A 14,849-nucleotide genomic window follows, 5' to 3' on the forward strand; every position below is an offset into this window, starting at 1 on the left:
AAAATAAAATATGTAAAATTTATGTTAAGTGTATTGTAAGTTGACATTGAAGATCAAGAAGAAAATGAGTAGAAAAGAAATAACGGGTGCCCTATGGGTATACTCGATCCGCCTGCGAAATTTCATCACCCATGGATGTTGGTAAAATAAATAGGTACATTGGGCTGAAAGGGTGCTGAATTGTCATCTTCTTCGATCCCATCAATGCTTGTCTCTTGATTTAAACTCTTACCTTCTGCAAATTCTTGCTTAAACCTGTCATAGTTGGTGGGCTCGACTTAAATGTGTATCTTTGGATACTCGAGTCAGCTCAGATCGATATATGTGGAGTCTCATTCTCAAGCAACATCTCTGCAATTTGAGCCACTAGCTCTTTACATTATAAATTGGCCACACAATATGCACCAGTCTCGCTGCTGTAGGGGCCTCATAAGAAAAAATCAGGAGATGCAGCAGTAAGAGAATTAATGTTAATAGGCAAAACACAAGATGGGAGGGTACAATAATTGCTGTTCAATAACTAAAATAAAATACCATACATTAATTAAATGAAACATTTCCTTGTTGCAAAAAAAATATCATCAATAATTCATTGCCTGAATTGACTCAAATCATATGTCATTCACCAGGCTGACATTGAAATAGGGCCATCTAATGACAACCACAAGTTATGGAAACGGGTCTTTTCGTTATCGAACCATTCCCTTTTTCAAGAAATTTTCAGTTTTTCATTCTGTGATTCTTACATTTTAAGCAGCTACCAAAAGCACATATACAAAACCATTACCCGATTCAATCAATCAACTTCCATGCAAAAAACCATTTACCTACTTAACCGCTAAGCAGGCGCAACCCTCGGCTCTAAGGAGGGTGAACTGTCGTCTTCCACTGTCTCAGTCTCCTTTGTCTCTTTAGAGCCCTTGTCTTCTTCAACAAAACCTTGCTTAAACCTGTCATAGTTGGTGGGCTCACTTGGCTTGAATGGCCGTTCTCCCAATACTTGAACCAAGTCATCTTGATGTAGAACCTCTTTCTCAAGTAACAATTCAGCAATCTGTGCCACTTTCTCTTTGTGTGTCTCTATCAGTTGGACAGTGTGTTCATATGCCTTGCTCACCCACTCTCTTACTTCATTGTCGATAATAGCACCAGTCTTGCTGCTGTAGGGCTTTGTCATCTCGAATGTATCATCTCTTTGAGGGAAGGAAAGAAGACCCACCTTTTCACTGAAACCATACACTGCCACTTGGGCATACGTCATCTTCGTCACTTTCTCTAAGTCATTCTGGGCTCCAGTAGATATCTTCCCTAATAATACCTGCTCCAAAGAAAATAACAAGTTATGAAAATCAGTAGCCATCTGAGTATGTTAACATGCAAACAAAAGGCGGTTTCCATATTGCTGTTCAAGCACTAAATATCAACCATCAAACATGCCATCTTTTCTTTCATCCATCTAAATGGCATCCATGAGAAGATTGCAGAAATCTAACACAAAAAAATAAGGCGCTAAGGGGCTAACTATGCCCATCACAACCTGTTGGCTTCTGGAAAACAACAATCAAGAAGAGAAACATTTCTTTTTTTTTTTTTAATGTATGTGTATGTGTGTGAGAGAGAGAAGTTTAGAGAGTAAAATTTAAAAACTCTGACAGGCAATGTATTGAATAGTGAAAAGTAAGATACAGGGTAAAGATCAAATGTTCAGTGCCTAATGATCAGGCCTCAACCTTATGATCTATATTTTCTAACTGATACATGATAGAGCTAAGAACATCTGATGAAAAAGTCAAATTTCCCCAAGAGTCACCAAAATTTCAACCATCCAAGAATGTTAATGTTAGAACAAGAAATAAGAAAACATGTGAACAGGAGAATCCATGGTAAAGCTAGTGTCCCCTAACACTTGTTATTGACATAAGAAAAAAAAATTTCAAATGAATAACTTAAATTAGAACTAAAAACAACATTTAGTAGATAATTAGTTATGCAAATGCAGAAAAAGCTTATTGAATGGTTCCATAAAATGTCAGAGGCTGAACCTGAGACTTAAGCAAAATTTAAAATGCATTTCATGATTTATCACAATGCTAATGCAATTTTTCATTTCTTATCCAGGAAGATATAGAAAGACAAGGGGTTTAAGGAGAGGCTGTGGAAGAGAAGGTGGTCCGCAAATTCACCTGTTCAGCTGCTCGCCCACCTAGTGTCATGCAAGTCATATCAAACAGCTGCTCCTTTGTCATCAGAAGATTTTCATTGGGCACATATTGGGCAAACCCAAGAGCTGCAGTGCCACGAGGAACAATAGTCACCTTAAGCAAAGGTTCTGCATGTTCCAAGAACCAACCAGCAACAGCGTGACCTGACTCATGGTAAGCAACAGTCCGCCTTTCCAGCTTGCTTATAACCTGATGCAAGAACAGACAAAGATTTGCATTCCAAAGTTTCAGAAAGAATAATAACTGAATATGGCAGACGCCATAAACATAAAATATAAGCATTCAATATTCACAAATAAAAGTAAAATTTATTTCAAGACTCAGTTATCAATGTACTGGTCCTCAGGAGTAAAGGTGAAAACAAAAGCAAAATTATGACCAAAAGGGTGTGTCAACAAGTGCTTCTGTAGAAATCACTATGACCAAAGCACCTGATAATGCTTCTTAAGAAGCATCTAATCTGGAAAACATTTCAAGTACTATTCTGCTCCTAGAAAGTGTTTTTGTCTACTTCAACCAATCATAAGAAAATAAGGGAGAGGGTTTTGACAATACAAAAACATTTTCATCAATACTAATCTGAAAATGAGCATACATGTAAGGCAAAAAATAATATTACATATACAAACTAATTTTTACAAGCTGGTGCAGCGTAAAGTATATGAATGAAAATTAATATAAATTAAAATAATAAAAGTAAATGACACAGCAATAAGACAAAAATATTAATTAGTTTGTACTAATAAGTTGTATAGTAAGCATTAGTCAAATCAAAATATAGGAGAACCAAGATACCTTATTTTTCTTTTCCAAACCACCAATGACCCTGTCAATGGCAGCCTCAAAATGTTCCATAGTTATCACTGCACTCTCATTTCTTGCTGCAATTAAAGCAGCCTCGTTACACACGTTTGCTATGTCAGCTCCAGCAAATCCAGGAGTGAGTGCAGCAAGTCTCTGGGAGTAGTATGTTGGTTCATTATCAAGTTTCAGCTTTTTCATATAGATTTGAAAAATCTGGTCACGACCTTTGACATCAGGTTTATCAATTGTTACTTGACGATCAAATCGACCAGGTCTCAACAGGGCTTTGTCTAATATATCAGGCCTATTTGTGCCAGCAAGCACTACAACTCCAGCGGTAGTTCCAAATCCATCCATCTCAACAAGCAGTTGATTGAGAGTGCTTTCACGCTCATCATTGCCACCAGAAAAACCTCCGCGACCCCTCGCTCGACCAATTGCATCTATCTCATCAATAAATATGATACTAGGAGCACATTGTCTTGCTTCTTGAAACAAGCTTCGTACTCGGGATGGCCCTACTCCAACAAACATTTCTATAAAGTCTGACCCAGACATACTGAGGAAAGGCACACCTGATTCACCAGCAGTTGCCTTTGCAAGAAGTGTCTTTCCTGTGCCAGGAGGACCAACAAGTAATGCCCCTTTTGGAATTTTTGCTCCCAGCTCCTCATACTTTTTTGGGTTCTTGAGGAAGTGAACAAACTCCATGATTTCTTGCTTTGCTTCATCACAACCAGCTACATCCTTAAAGAATACCTGGATCATCAAATGTAACGTCAGAGTGGTTTGTTATGTCAATGAACTTCTTACATATTAAATTTGATACTTTAATGCAAATGAATAAATTAGCATGATAATAAATAGCAAATGTGTAGCTATCGCTAACCTTATTTTTAGAATTCTTATCCATCTTTGTAATAGTTGCTTTTCCTATATTAAATATTCCACGGCCACCTCGGCCACCAGGACCTCCAACACCAATTCCACGCTGTATTCTTCGACCTGTGAACCAGAGGAATCCAAGAAGCAAGGCTGTTGGCGCAAACCTCATCAATACTTGAAACCAGTTTACTTTACTTGCATAAGTTACTGGAATATAATCATGAGGATCTATCCCTAGAGCTCGCTGTGCTTCCTCCAGTTTCTCCTCAAAAGATTCAACGCTTCCTATGTTAAAATAGAACTTGTACTGGCTTAAATTTCTTCTGGCAGAGTTAGCATTGACAGGCACTAGTTTAGAATCATCTTCAGTCTCATGTGCATTTTGTGGGGTGTCTTTCACATACACTTTGGCAACTGATCTGTTTGAAACAACAATTTTATCCACCAAACCACGTTCAAGTAGCTTGTTTTTGAACTCCTGGAAACTAATCTGAAGAATACATTGAGCAGCTTAAGTTCAAATATTTAAAGAACATAAATTGGAAATTTGGAAAAGATAACATGCCAAGGAAATGTATGAAAAAGAAACTACTTTGAGATCGAAATGAGAAAATCATTATCTGTCAGGAACAAAAAGCTGTTCTTTTTCATTGCCAAAAGAGGAAATCTAAAACATCTGAAGAACTAGGTGGTCAGTATTTTTACAGCATAACACTAAAATGCACCACTTAATGCTTTATCTACTGGCCATCAGGTTTTCCACGTGGCATAATTGTCTTACAACATATATGATAGGTTAAGCAAAATTAGATATAATACATGGTTTTGAAGGTGTTTGATGTTCACATAACAGCAATCCGAATGAGCAATAAATCTAGAATAAGTAGAAGTTGCTCAACAAGTGATGCTACAAAACAATTGACATGAACGGTTTACTTAGTTCAACACATTTAATATCAATCATAATGTACACATTAATAGACTGCTGTATTTCAGCTACAGCATGCCATTGGTGCTGACTTCAACAATTTATTATCTCCAGAAAAACAGTGAACTAATGGAGAGTACAGAGAACATGCTTACCTCATTTTGCTGCTGTGCTTTAAAAAGCATTGATGATAATACAAACCCAATAAAAAATAAAGGACTGATCATACTTAGAAACTGCTTAATGAAGTTCTGAAAATTCCTATGATCACCAGCACCTGAATCCTCTAAAAAGGTACAAAAAAAGAAAACAATCTAAGGTCCTTGGTAACATGCGAACAACAAAATCAAGAAGAATAGACAGATACAGGATGCATTTTGCTTTAATCAGGAAATGAAGAATGATCAAACATACAGGTATGCAAAGAAATAGAATTTTCTATTCAATGCATCCAAACAACAAGGAAAGGGCAAAAAAAATTGATCCCACAAAATTTTTTGTTGGCCATAGCAGTTGATAACTTCTCTGCAGAGATAATTATGTTTACAGAGATATAGAAAGCATTTTGCATTATCAAGAAACATTTAAGTGCTAAACTCATATATGATCAAGCAAAGCAACGATTCTTAAAAAACAAATCCTAACAATTGCATTTTAAGTTTCTTCTAGAAGACAGATCATCAGAAAGTGTAACAATTAATCATATAAAGGACCGTTTTCAACATCTTAAGAAATTGTAAACAAACCATGCAACTTAAAGCCCTGAAAAATAAAAATATAAAAAATACATGGACAGACCAATCATGGAATTTACTAAACCAGAATCAGAAAGATAGGGAATGCACAATAATCACTTTTTAACTTCAAACCAAACTACAAAAGTAAACCAGATATCTATGAGCACACAACACGTCTCAGAATGTGTATGAGTTAGTGACAGCATAGAAGAATGCCAAAAACAATATCAGAAACGGCAAACTCTGTCGAATGCAAAATCCCACCTACAAAACTAATCCTGCCAGCATAGTTATCAAAGGCACGCCTCAAGCGTGCCTAGGCAACGCTTTACTCAAGGCATTGTGGCCATCACCTTGAGTATGGTTAAGGCGACTAATGGTTCAAAGGCAATCGCCTTTAACTCTTTTCTGAATCCTTTGGAGAAGCTTTAAGCATTGCAAAAGTGCGCATTATTATTGCTTAGGCTATCTTTAACTAGATTTGAGGGCTAGTAGCAATTTTTGGACAATTTTCAACATGGTCGTAGGCTTTCTGGTAAGGTTTGGGCAATCTTTAGCGAGATATGAGGGTTATTGACAATTTTTTAGTTCTCCGATAAGGTTTGAGGTTGTTAAAGAAATCACCAACAAGTTCTAAGGTCGTCAAGAGGTTGGCAGTGAGTTTTAAAATCACCAAAGAGGTTGTCAATGAGTTCTAAGTTAGTTGGAGAGTTTGCTAGAGAGATTTAAAGTCAACGGATACGTTGTCTCTCTCTAATCCTTTATATAATTGCCAAAGATGTTTTAGCATAATAACCAGTTGTGTAATAAAAATTATTCTAAATTTGCTGGAAATAGGAAATTTTCTTATGGAATTTTTAATTGCCTTGGGTTAAAAACCGTCGCCTTCGCCTGGCTTTTTTCGCCTAGACAATAGGATCCTTTATCGCCTTTTGGTTGACTACTATACCTGCCGGTAATCACTTTCCAAGCTAGTCTTCTAATTAAAAAAACAATTAGAGAGTTAAAAATATATGCTAAGTTAGTATTCTACTGAAACAAATGTTTATTCATTCAAATATAAAAATACTGCACTTACTACATCAAAACTTACCAGCAACAACGATAGCCAAACAAAATATAATATGTATAAAACACACACAAAATATAATATACCTTTTGACTCAGTTTTTTGTTGGTTTGCTTGTGGGATTTCCTTCTTATTCGTTGGATAATAATTCCGATAATCTACATGATTTCATTTAAAGAAACAACGCCAAAAAAAAAAAAGATTACATCAACAGATAAACCCGAAAATAAACAAATGAACAAAAATTTAACCATCACTCACTTCTTCGCTTGGGTGCTTCGCTTGAGAAAAAACGCCGAAGCCTGGGGTTTGCAAAAATCGAATTCATATTCGACACATACGTATCCAGAACAAGCTGTTTCCCAGCTCCAGCAGACGCAAAATATCCTTTCGCAAGATTCAATCCGCTATCAACGCGTGAAACGAAAGCGTCTCCAAGAGGCATGGACGGCAAAATCGATTCGTTCGGTAACGCAGTCCTCGCGTTATAATTACCGGTTACCACATTCTAAACAACAAAAAACAGAAATTCAAAAACTAAGAAAAAATAATCAAATAATTTTTTTTTTAAAATGTGCACATTTCTAAAGAAATATCAAGAACTAGCGTTACCTTTCGGAATGTAGAACGAGTTGAGCGACAAACAGAGAGAGCGATCCTTGAGAAAATCATATTATTTGCGATTAAAACATGAAAAGTTTAAAACTTTCTTCGTTTGATGAGAAAATTTAAGAGATTCTAATGAACCGCGAAACAGAAAGAGAGAAGCCGATGAACAAAATTTTCACATGAACGGTGCTTTAAATAAGGCAGCACTGGTGTTGATAAAGTACTTGAATTGCTTATTGGAGTTGTCACCGGAATTGAAAACTTTTACGTTAATCTTAAATTTTATTATATTTTTACCTTTATTTATTAATTTTTAACATAAAAATATTTTTATTTTCCAATCAAAATAGTTATAAATTATATTATGTTTAATTTTTAATATAAAAATAAGTATATTTTAATTAAAATTACCCGCCATCACCCATCAACGGCCACATAACTACCACCCTTCCACATGTGTCGCATGTACAAAATGTTCTATCATTATTAATGGTACAAAGTCATCGTATCACGGCCGATCACAAAAAATCATTTTATCATCGTTAGAGTGAAACCGAAAGAAGATGAAAGTTGAACAAATGAGATTGAGAAGAGATAAAAGTTTACTGAGTAAGACTGAGTAATGGAAGTCGACAAAGTGAGACAAAGAGGAAGTGAAAATTGATGAAGTGAGACCGAGAAACGAAAGTTAACAGAATGAGACTAAGAGAATATGAAAGTCAACAGAGTTGGAACAAAGGAGATGAAAGTTAACAAAAATTTTCAACACCAGTTGTTAGATTTTTCGATCCAATCTCATTTATTATAGTTCCATCTTTATTTTAATTTAACATATGAGAGTATTTCGGTAAAATTATATTTTAGTATTATTTTATTATTAGTAATAAATCACAATAATTATTTATATATTATAATTTTATCAAATATAGTAATAAATTATATAATTTATATTTTATAATAATATTTTTATTATATTAAATATTATTTATGATAATTTATTTGTATATTAAATATTATAAAATCTGTCTTAATTTGCTCCATAAGTAATTTTTTTCTTTTTAAGAAATTTCATTACAAGGAAATTTTCTTAGAAATTTCTTAAAATGGAAAAATAGTCCTCGGATAGATTAGTGTCTATTTAAAAAAATTGCTATCTTAATTAGTAATTAGCAATAATCTTTTTCATATTTAAATTACTCAATGATTGTTAGCTCTAGGAGTTACGAAGAATTTAGCATGTGAGGAAAAAAAAAAACACAAATTTCTAATGACTTAATTGGATTTATATTAACAGTAAGATTGTACCTGTATAATAAATAGTAATTTAAATTAGTTAATTATATATTAATACTATTTTTTAATATTTTCAATTATTTTAATTTTTTAAGATATTAATTAACACTAAAACACAAAAAAAAAAAAGGAAAAGGTTGAATGTAATCATTATGAATTAGGGTTGGAAAAGAAGTTTGTTCAAGTTTGATATGAGTTTTTGTTCAAATGAATCCAAAGAGATCTTGATCATCATCGGCTAGTGTACAAAGAGATCTCAGTCTCTTCGTTGCACTATCGTGCAATGAAGAGACCGAAATCTCTTCGTCACTTGACGAAAAGCCTTAGATCTGGGGCTTTTCGTACATTGACCAGTCACAATTGATGATGGTCGAAAATAGAGAGTGACTGAGAGAGAAGTCAAGAGGGAGAAAGAATGTCACTGTCACCGTCATCTCTGATCGCCGGTGGCTACTATAAAAACCCTAGGAGAAAATTTGATTTTTCAAACTTTGGATGGAAAAATGTAGGATAAATTTGTTAGTTTTTAAACCTAGTGAGATAAAATGTAATGAATTTATAGTTTTTAAAATATTTTTATTAAATTATAATTTTATTTTTAATAATAATAATAAAATTTAATAAAAAGATGAATATTTAAATTTTTAAACGTTATCAAATGAAAAAATGGGTTTGCACTAAAACCTTAGGTGGGAAATGGTGGTTTGGCCTATTATGTAGGGCCAAAGGACTATTTCCCATCCAATTTTTAGCTAAAATTAAAAAACACATCCGCCACAATTGAAAAGCCCAAACTCCCACCAATGACCCAACTTCTGTTAACTTTTTTTGTTAAAATGAGAGGTAAAATAGTTATTTTATTGTTTAAATAAAAAATTATAAATTTTATTACTTTTTCCTTTCTAGATTTTAGAAATTAACATTTCACTCTTACCTAAAGTTTTTAAACTTTGAAAAGTAACATTTTTATCCCCAAACCTAAGGTTTCCATATTTTTTAAATTACAACCACCTCCAAGAACTTTTAAAAACAATAATCTTACCCCCACTCTTCAATTTCAACTTTCGGATCTCTTCCAACATTGTCTCTATCGTCCTCCTTCTCTTGGTGCGTTGAAAAATCGTGCGATAAAGAGATCTTCGTCTCTTTGTTGCACCGTGTGATGAAAGGATCTTCTTCTCTTCGTCGCATTATTTTCTAGTGCAATAAGAGAAAAAGAAGGTCGGAGACAACACTGGAAGAGATCTGAAAGCTGAAATTAAAGAGTGGGGGTGAGATTGCAATTTTTGAAAGTTTTGAGGGCGGTTGCAGTTTGAAAAATATGAAAATACTAAGTTTGGGGGTAAAAATGTTACTTTTTAAAGTTTGAAAACTTTAGGTAAGAGTTAAATGTTAGTTTCTAAAATCTGAGGGGAAAAAAAGTAATAAAATTTATAACAAAAATATATAGCTGGTAACAAAATAAAAATTATAAATAACTATGAACTATGTTATTTATAATTATAACCCACTAAAATATTAACCTTAGCCAAATTAAAACTAGTAAAAAAATTAACACATCTTAGTATCAAAACTCAGGTGAATGGCTGGGAGACCAAGATAAAGAAGATGGTGAAGCTGGAGGTGAACGGTAAGACAAAGAAGAAGGAGAAGAAGTATTGGAAGAAACATTAGTAGCAGAAGGATTGCGAATCATCAAAGGTACCATATCTTCAAGCAGGCCTTGTGGGCTGATGGGTAGTCCTTCGTCTACAGCTGATCCCTGAAGGTTGCAGTCGTCAAGCGCCCTTGGTGGGGTTTCAGAGTTGAAGCTTGATGGGCTCTGATGAAGCTGTTGTTGGGTTTCCTGAGGCTGGGAATTGACATGTGAAATGGTGGTTTTCTGCTTCTTCATTGGTGGATTCGGTTGGGGCATTAGACAATGTGGGTAAGCAAAGTGTAGGTGATGCCGATAACAAAAAGAAAATGCATGAATTCAAGTATTTTTTGATGATATTTCATGATAAATACTTTATTTATCTAATATAGTGATTATATAACTAACAACTGTATTTGAGATTTTATCTGCTCGGTGTGGTTATGTCAATTTAAAAAAGACAACTCTTTTTAGATGGAGTTTCTTATGACCAAATATAAAAATAGTGAAGGTGGAGCTATTCATAGGTGATTATCAGTGTTTCGGGGTCTTCACAGGACCTTTCCACTTCCTTCTTTGCAGTGCATCTTGGGTTTGTGCATTTGTGGTAGCTCCTGTTCACAACATATGCAATCATATTAAGCTTCTAACAACAATTAATGAAGAAGATTTACCCACTTCTAACAACATATGCACCGAGGATTTGGGCTATTCTTGATGGATTTCTTGCCATATTTCCCCCATTTATATCCACCATCAGCCATCCCATTGCTCAAGCTTTTGATTTTGAGACTACATTTATGATCAAGCTTACCGAGAGGTCCGAAACCCCCTTCCAGTATTGAAATTCAGCAAGAAAATTAACGTTAAATATGGTATTAGATTGAGACCTGACAACAGAAAAAGGTATATTCATAAAGATGTAGAGAATAATAACTATGCAAATTATAACCTGGCCTGAGAAAGAGCTTCAAATGGTCTAAAAAATTTATGAATATTTTATATGCCTTTGAGCAATAAGGTGGGCTAGGTAAAAACTTTGAGGCAATAATGGGTGGAAACAGTGAAGCTATGCATGTGCTGAAATGGACAACTGATATCAAAGGGTCTTCAAAGGAGTCAATGAATATGAAATGCAAGAACCATAAGGAATTGAGTGGTTGCTTCGAAGTGGGGGAAGTTTTGTAAGTATGTGGCTTTGACTTTGTGATTCCTAGAGAACCACCGTGGCCTACCTAAGATAGAGACAAAGGGGTGGCTGAATGGCTGGGTAGATACGGGGATATTGAAATTTTTACCACATTTTTATTTTGTGTATATAAAAATGTCACTTATCCTAAAGCTTTAACAAATATACCACAACAGTACTCACCTTTCTCAAAATACCCCTTTTTGATCTTTCATGCACAAATTCTCTCTCTTCTTCTCTGCAATTTTTTTCTCTCTTCTTCCTCTTCTTTCAAAGTGATAAAGGAATCACTCTCTCTTCTTTCTCATCTCCATAAACAAAAACAAGAAGGAAAAAACTGAATTCTTTAAATTAAAAATTCTTCAAAGTATGGATATAAAAAAAAAGAATAATCTATAAAAACTCAACTATATCCACTTTATATCTTGAAAAAAATAACGATCGAAGAAGATCATTTAGTAGCATTTAATTGAAAAAAAATTAAAAAATTTACGTTTAACTGAAAAAAAATGTAAAAAAAAAAAACTTAAAACTGGGAACAGTGCGGGTTGGGGTTGACGCAAACCCTTATTGCCCTTTTATATATATATATTATATTATAATATAATACTGTAGCCTTTTTATTGATATGGATCTCATCTCTTTATAAAAGATATAATGCAAAGATTGACATACGTACTCTTTTATGAAATAAAATAAAATAAATGGTTGGCACCTTTTATTAATATATTATAATATTATATATTACAATATATATATTATATTATAATATTATAATATATTTATATATATATTATAATAATATAAAAAAAAGAGTGTTGGCGTTGACCCTGTTTTTTTTAATTAATTTTTTTTATTCTCAACGCCAACCCTCTTTTTTTTTTAATTAAATTTTTTTTTTAGAAGGCAACCCTTTTTTTTTAATTAATTTTTTTTTTGTTTAAAAAATATGAACACCTACCCTTTTTAATTTTTTAAATTAAATTTTAATTTAATTCAAATTTAAATTAATTTGATTTGATTGGATTAATTTGAAATTTGATCTAAATTTAAATTAATGCAATTAAAAACAGAAGAAAATGATACTAAAAATTCTATATTTTTGGAAGAGTATCATTTTCTTATGGAAGAGTTACTTAAAAATTTAAAATTTAATTAAAAAAATTAATAAGGGTGGGCGTTCATATTTTTTAAACAAAAAAAAAAATTTAATTAAAAAAATAAAAAGGGTTGCCTTCTAAACAAAAAAATATTTAATTAAAATTTGGTGCCAGCCAACCCTCTTTTTTTTATATTATTATAATATATATTATATATTATAATATATATAAATATATTATAATATATAATTATAATATTTTAATTATATATATATATTATATAATATATAATTATATATATATTATATATATAATATATATAATAATATTATAATTTAATTATATAAATTATAATATATTATATTATTATATTATAATATATTTTATATATTAATATATATTATTATATTATAATATATAATATATTATTATATTATAATATAATATATTATTATATTATATATTATATTATATTATATTATTATATTATTAAAAAAAATTAAAAAAGGGTTGGCGCTGACTGCCTTTTTTTTTTAATGTTAATATTATAATATATAATATTAATATTATATATATAATATATTTTATATATTATGATATATAATAATATAATATATATATTGTAATATATAATATTATAATATATTAATAAAAGGGTGCCAACCATTTATTTTATTTTATTTCATAAAAGAGTACGCATGTCAATCTTTGCATTATATCTTTTATAAAGAGATGAGATCCATATCAATAAAAATGTTACAGTATTATATTATAATATAATATATATATATAAGGGCAATGAGGGTTGGCGTCACTGTTCCCAGCTTTAAGTTTTTTTTTTTACGTTTTTTTTCAGTTAAACGTAAATTTTTTTTTTTCAGTTCAAATCCTTAAATGCTAATTATTTTTTCAATTAAATGCTATTAAATGATCTTCTTCGATCGTTATTTTTTTCAAGATATAAAGTGGATATAGTTAAGTTTTTATAGATTATTCTTTTTTTTTATATCCTTACTTTGAAGAATTTTTAATCTAAAGAATTCAGTTTTTTCCTTCCTGTTTTTGTTTATGAAGATGAGGAAGAAGAGAGAGTGATTCCTTTATCACTTTGAAAGAAGAGGAAGAAGAGAGAAAAAAGTTGCAGAGAAGAAGAGAAAGAATTTGTGCATGAAAGATCAAAGAGGGGTATTTTGGGGAAGGTGAGTACTGTTGTGGTATATTTGTTAAAGCTTTAGGATAGGTGGCATTTTTGTATACACGGAATAAAAAAGTGGTAAAAATTTCAATATCCCGTAGATACGTGTGTGTGTGTATTTATAGAAAGGTAAATGTATATGTATGTATATGCATACCTACACACTTTTCTATATATATATAAGTAAATATACATGCAAGTGGATATATTTTCCCATGAAAGTAATTCTCGTTTTGAGTATCAAAATGAGAATGAGTGTAAGGGTTCGTAAGGGATTGAGAGGGATCAAGTCTGAAAAAATAAATATAATTGTATATAACTATGAGTGAGTCATGTTGAAGACCAATTGATAAGACATTCTAGTATTGAGAATGCATGGATTGATTGATGAACTTTTCGATCCTTGAAAGTGGAATGAAAATAATTTGTTATTTAAGGAGAAGTAAGTGACACCTGAGATAGGTGTCTATCCCTATTGTAGTTACAGGAGGGAACTTGAGATGGGTGCTTAATCCGGTGTATATATGGGACAAATGCCCATAAAAGGCACTTGAGACGAGTGTCAAACCATTTCACCTGGGGACCATTTGATAGTGAGATAGTGAAACTCTGTCAAGGAAAAGGTTGATAGTGAATACCATCAAAATCATGAGTATCTATTGAGTATTTATACTCATCGTATTCTTTGTTTTGTATTTGCAAGTAGGAGAGACAATAGGACAAGCAGTGAGACAAGTGGATCAACATGCTGAACTACATATCTGGCTACAATTATTTTATTGTCTTAGTTAATTTTTATGAAATTATACACATGAGGATTAATAATTTTATTTGTAATTGCTAAATTCTTTTTTGGGACACCTCTTGATGTACTTATTTAATATTAATAAATATATGGTGTTAATGATATATTAAATGAGTGTTTTAATTTAAATATTTATTTACATGTGACATACCACTTTAAGTTAATTACCACTAGAGATATGTTTTCAAAGAGGGGGTTACATGAAGTGGAGAGGGGAAGGTGATGAAGACCAAATCCTTATAGATGTTCATCAAAAGTCAACCCTTTATTAGGGTGGGGTTAAGTTTCTTGTGATTGTGTTACATGTTGGACAACTATAGACCTCACTATGTGTTGAGTTTAATGTGAGGAAAATGAGACGGTTTGAGCTTGAGCTG

The 14,849-nt window shown here is 32.1% G+C and overlaps 1 protein-coding gene and 1 pseudogene across 1 annotated transcript; both read right to left on the reverse strand.

The window, feature by feature from the left end:
• Positions 1-544: 544 nt before the first annotated feature.
• LOC123202133 (ATP-dependent zinc metalloprotease FTSH 10, mitochondrial-like) lies at positions 545-7,472 on the reverse strand. Its single transcript, XM_044617894.1, has 8 exons — positions 7,258-7,472; positions 6,907-7,153; positions 6,732-6,803; positions 4,995-5,125; positions 3,916-4,401; positions 3,018-3,785; positions 2,184-2,411; positions 545-1,318 (listed from the first exon to the last, which is right to left on the reverse strand). Exons 1-8 carry the CDS (start codon positions 7,315-7,317, stop codon positions 839-841), a joined length of 2,472 nt encoding a protein of 823 aa, XP_044473829.1. The 5' UTR covers positions 7,318-7,472; the 3' UTR covers positions 545-838.
• Positions 7,473-10,114: 2,642 nt separating this feature from the next.
• LOC123202217 lies at positions 10,115-11,025 on the reverse strand (annotated as a pseudogene).
• Positions 11,026-14,849: the final 3,824 nt, after the last annotated feature.

The sequence above is a fragment of the Mangifera indica genome, chromosome 18, assembly GCF_011075055.1.
Source record: "Mangifera indica cultivar Alphonso chromosome 18, CATAS_Mindica_2.1, whole genome shotgun sequence".
Taxonomy (NCBI): domain Eukaryota; kingdom Viridiplantae; phylum Streptophyta; class Magnoliopsida; order Sapindales; family Anacardiaceae; genus Mangifera; species Mangifera indica.

Coding starts and splice junctions, on each gene's coding strand:
- LOC123202133 (XM_044617894.1), bottom strand. CDS start 7,317: ATGATTTTCTCAAGGATCGCTCTCTCTGTTTGTCGCTCAACTCGTTCT. Junction 6,804..6,906: donor CGAAGCACCCAAGCGAAGAA/GTGAGTGATGGT, acceptor GAAATCATGTAG/ATTATCGGAATTATTATCCA. Junction 2,412..3,017: donor GTTTGGAAAAGAAAAATAAG/GTATCTTGGTTC, acceptor TTCTTGCATCAG/GTTATAAGCAAGCTGGAAAG.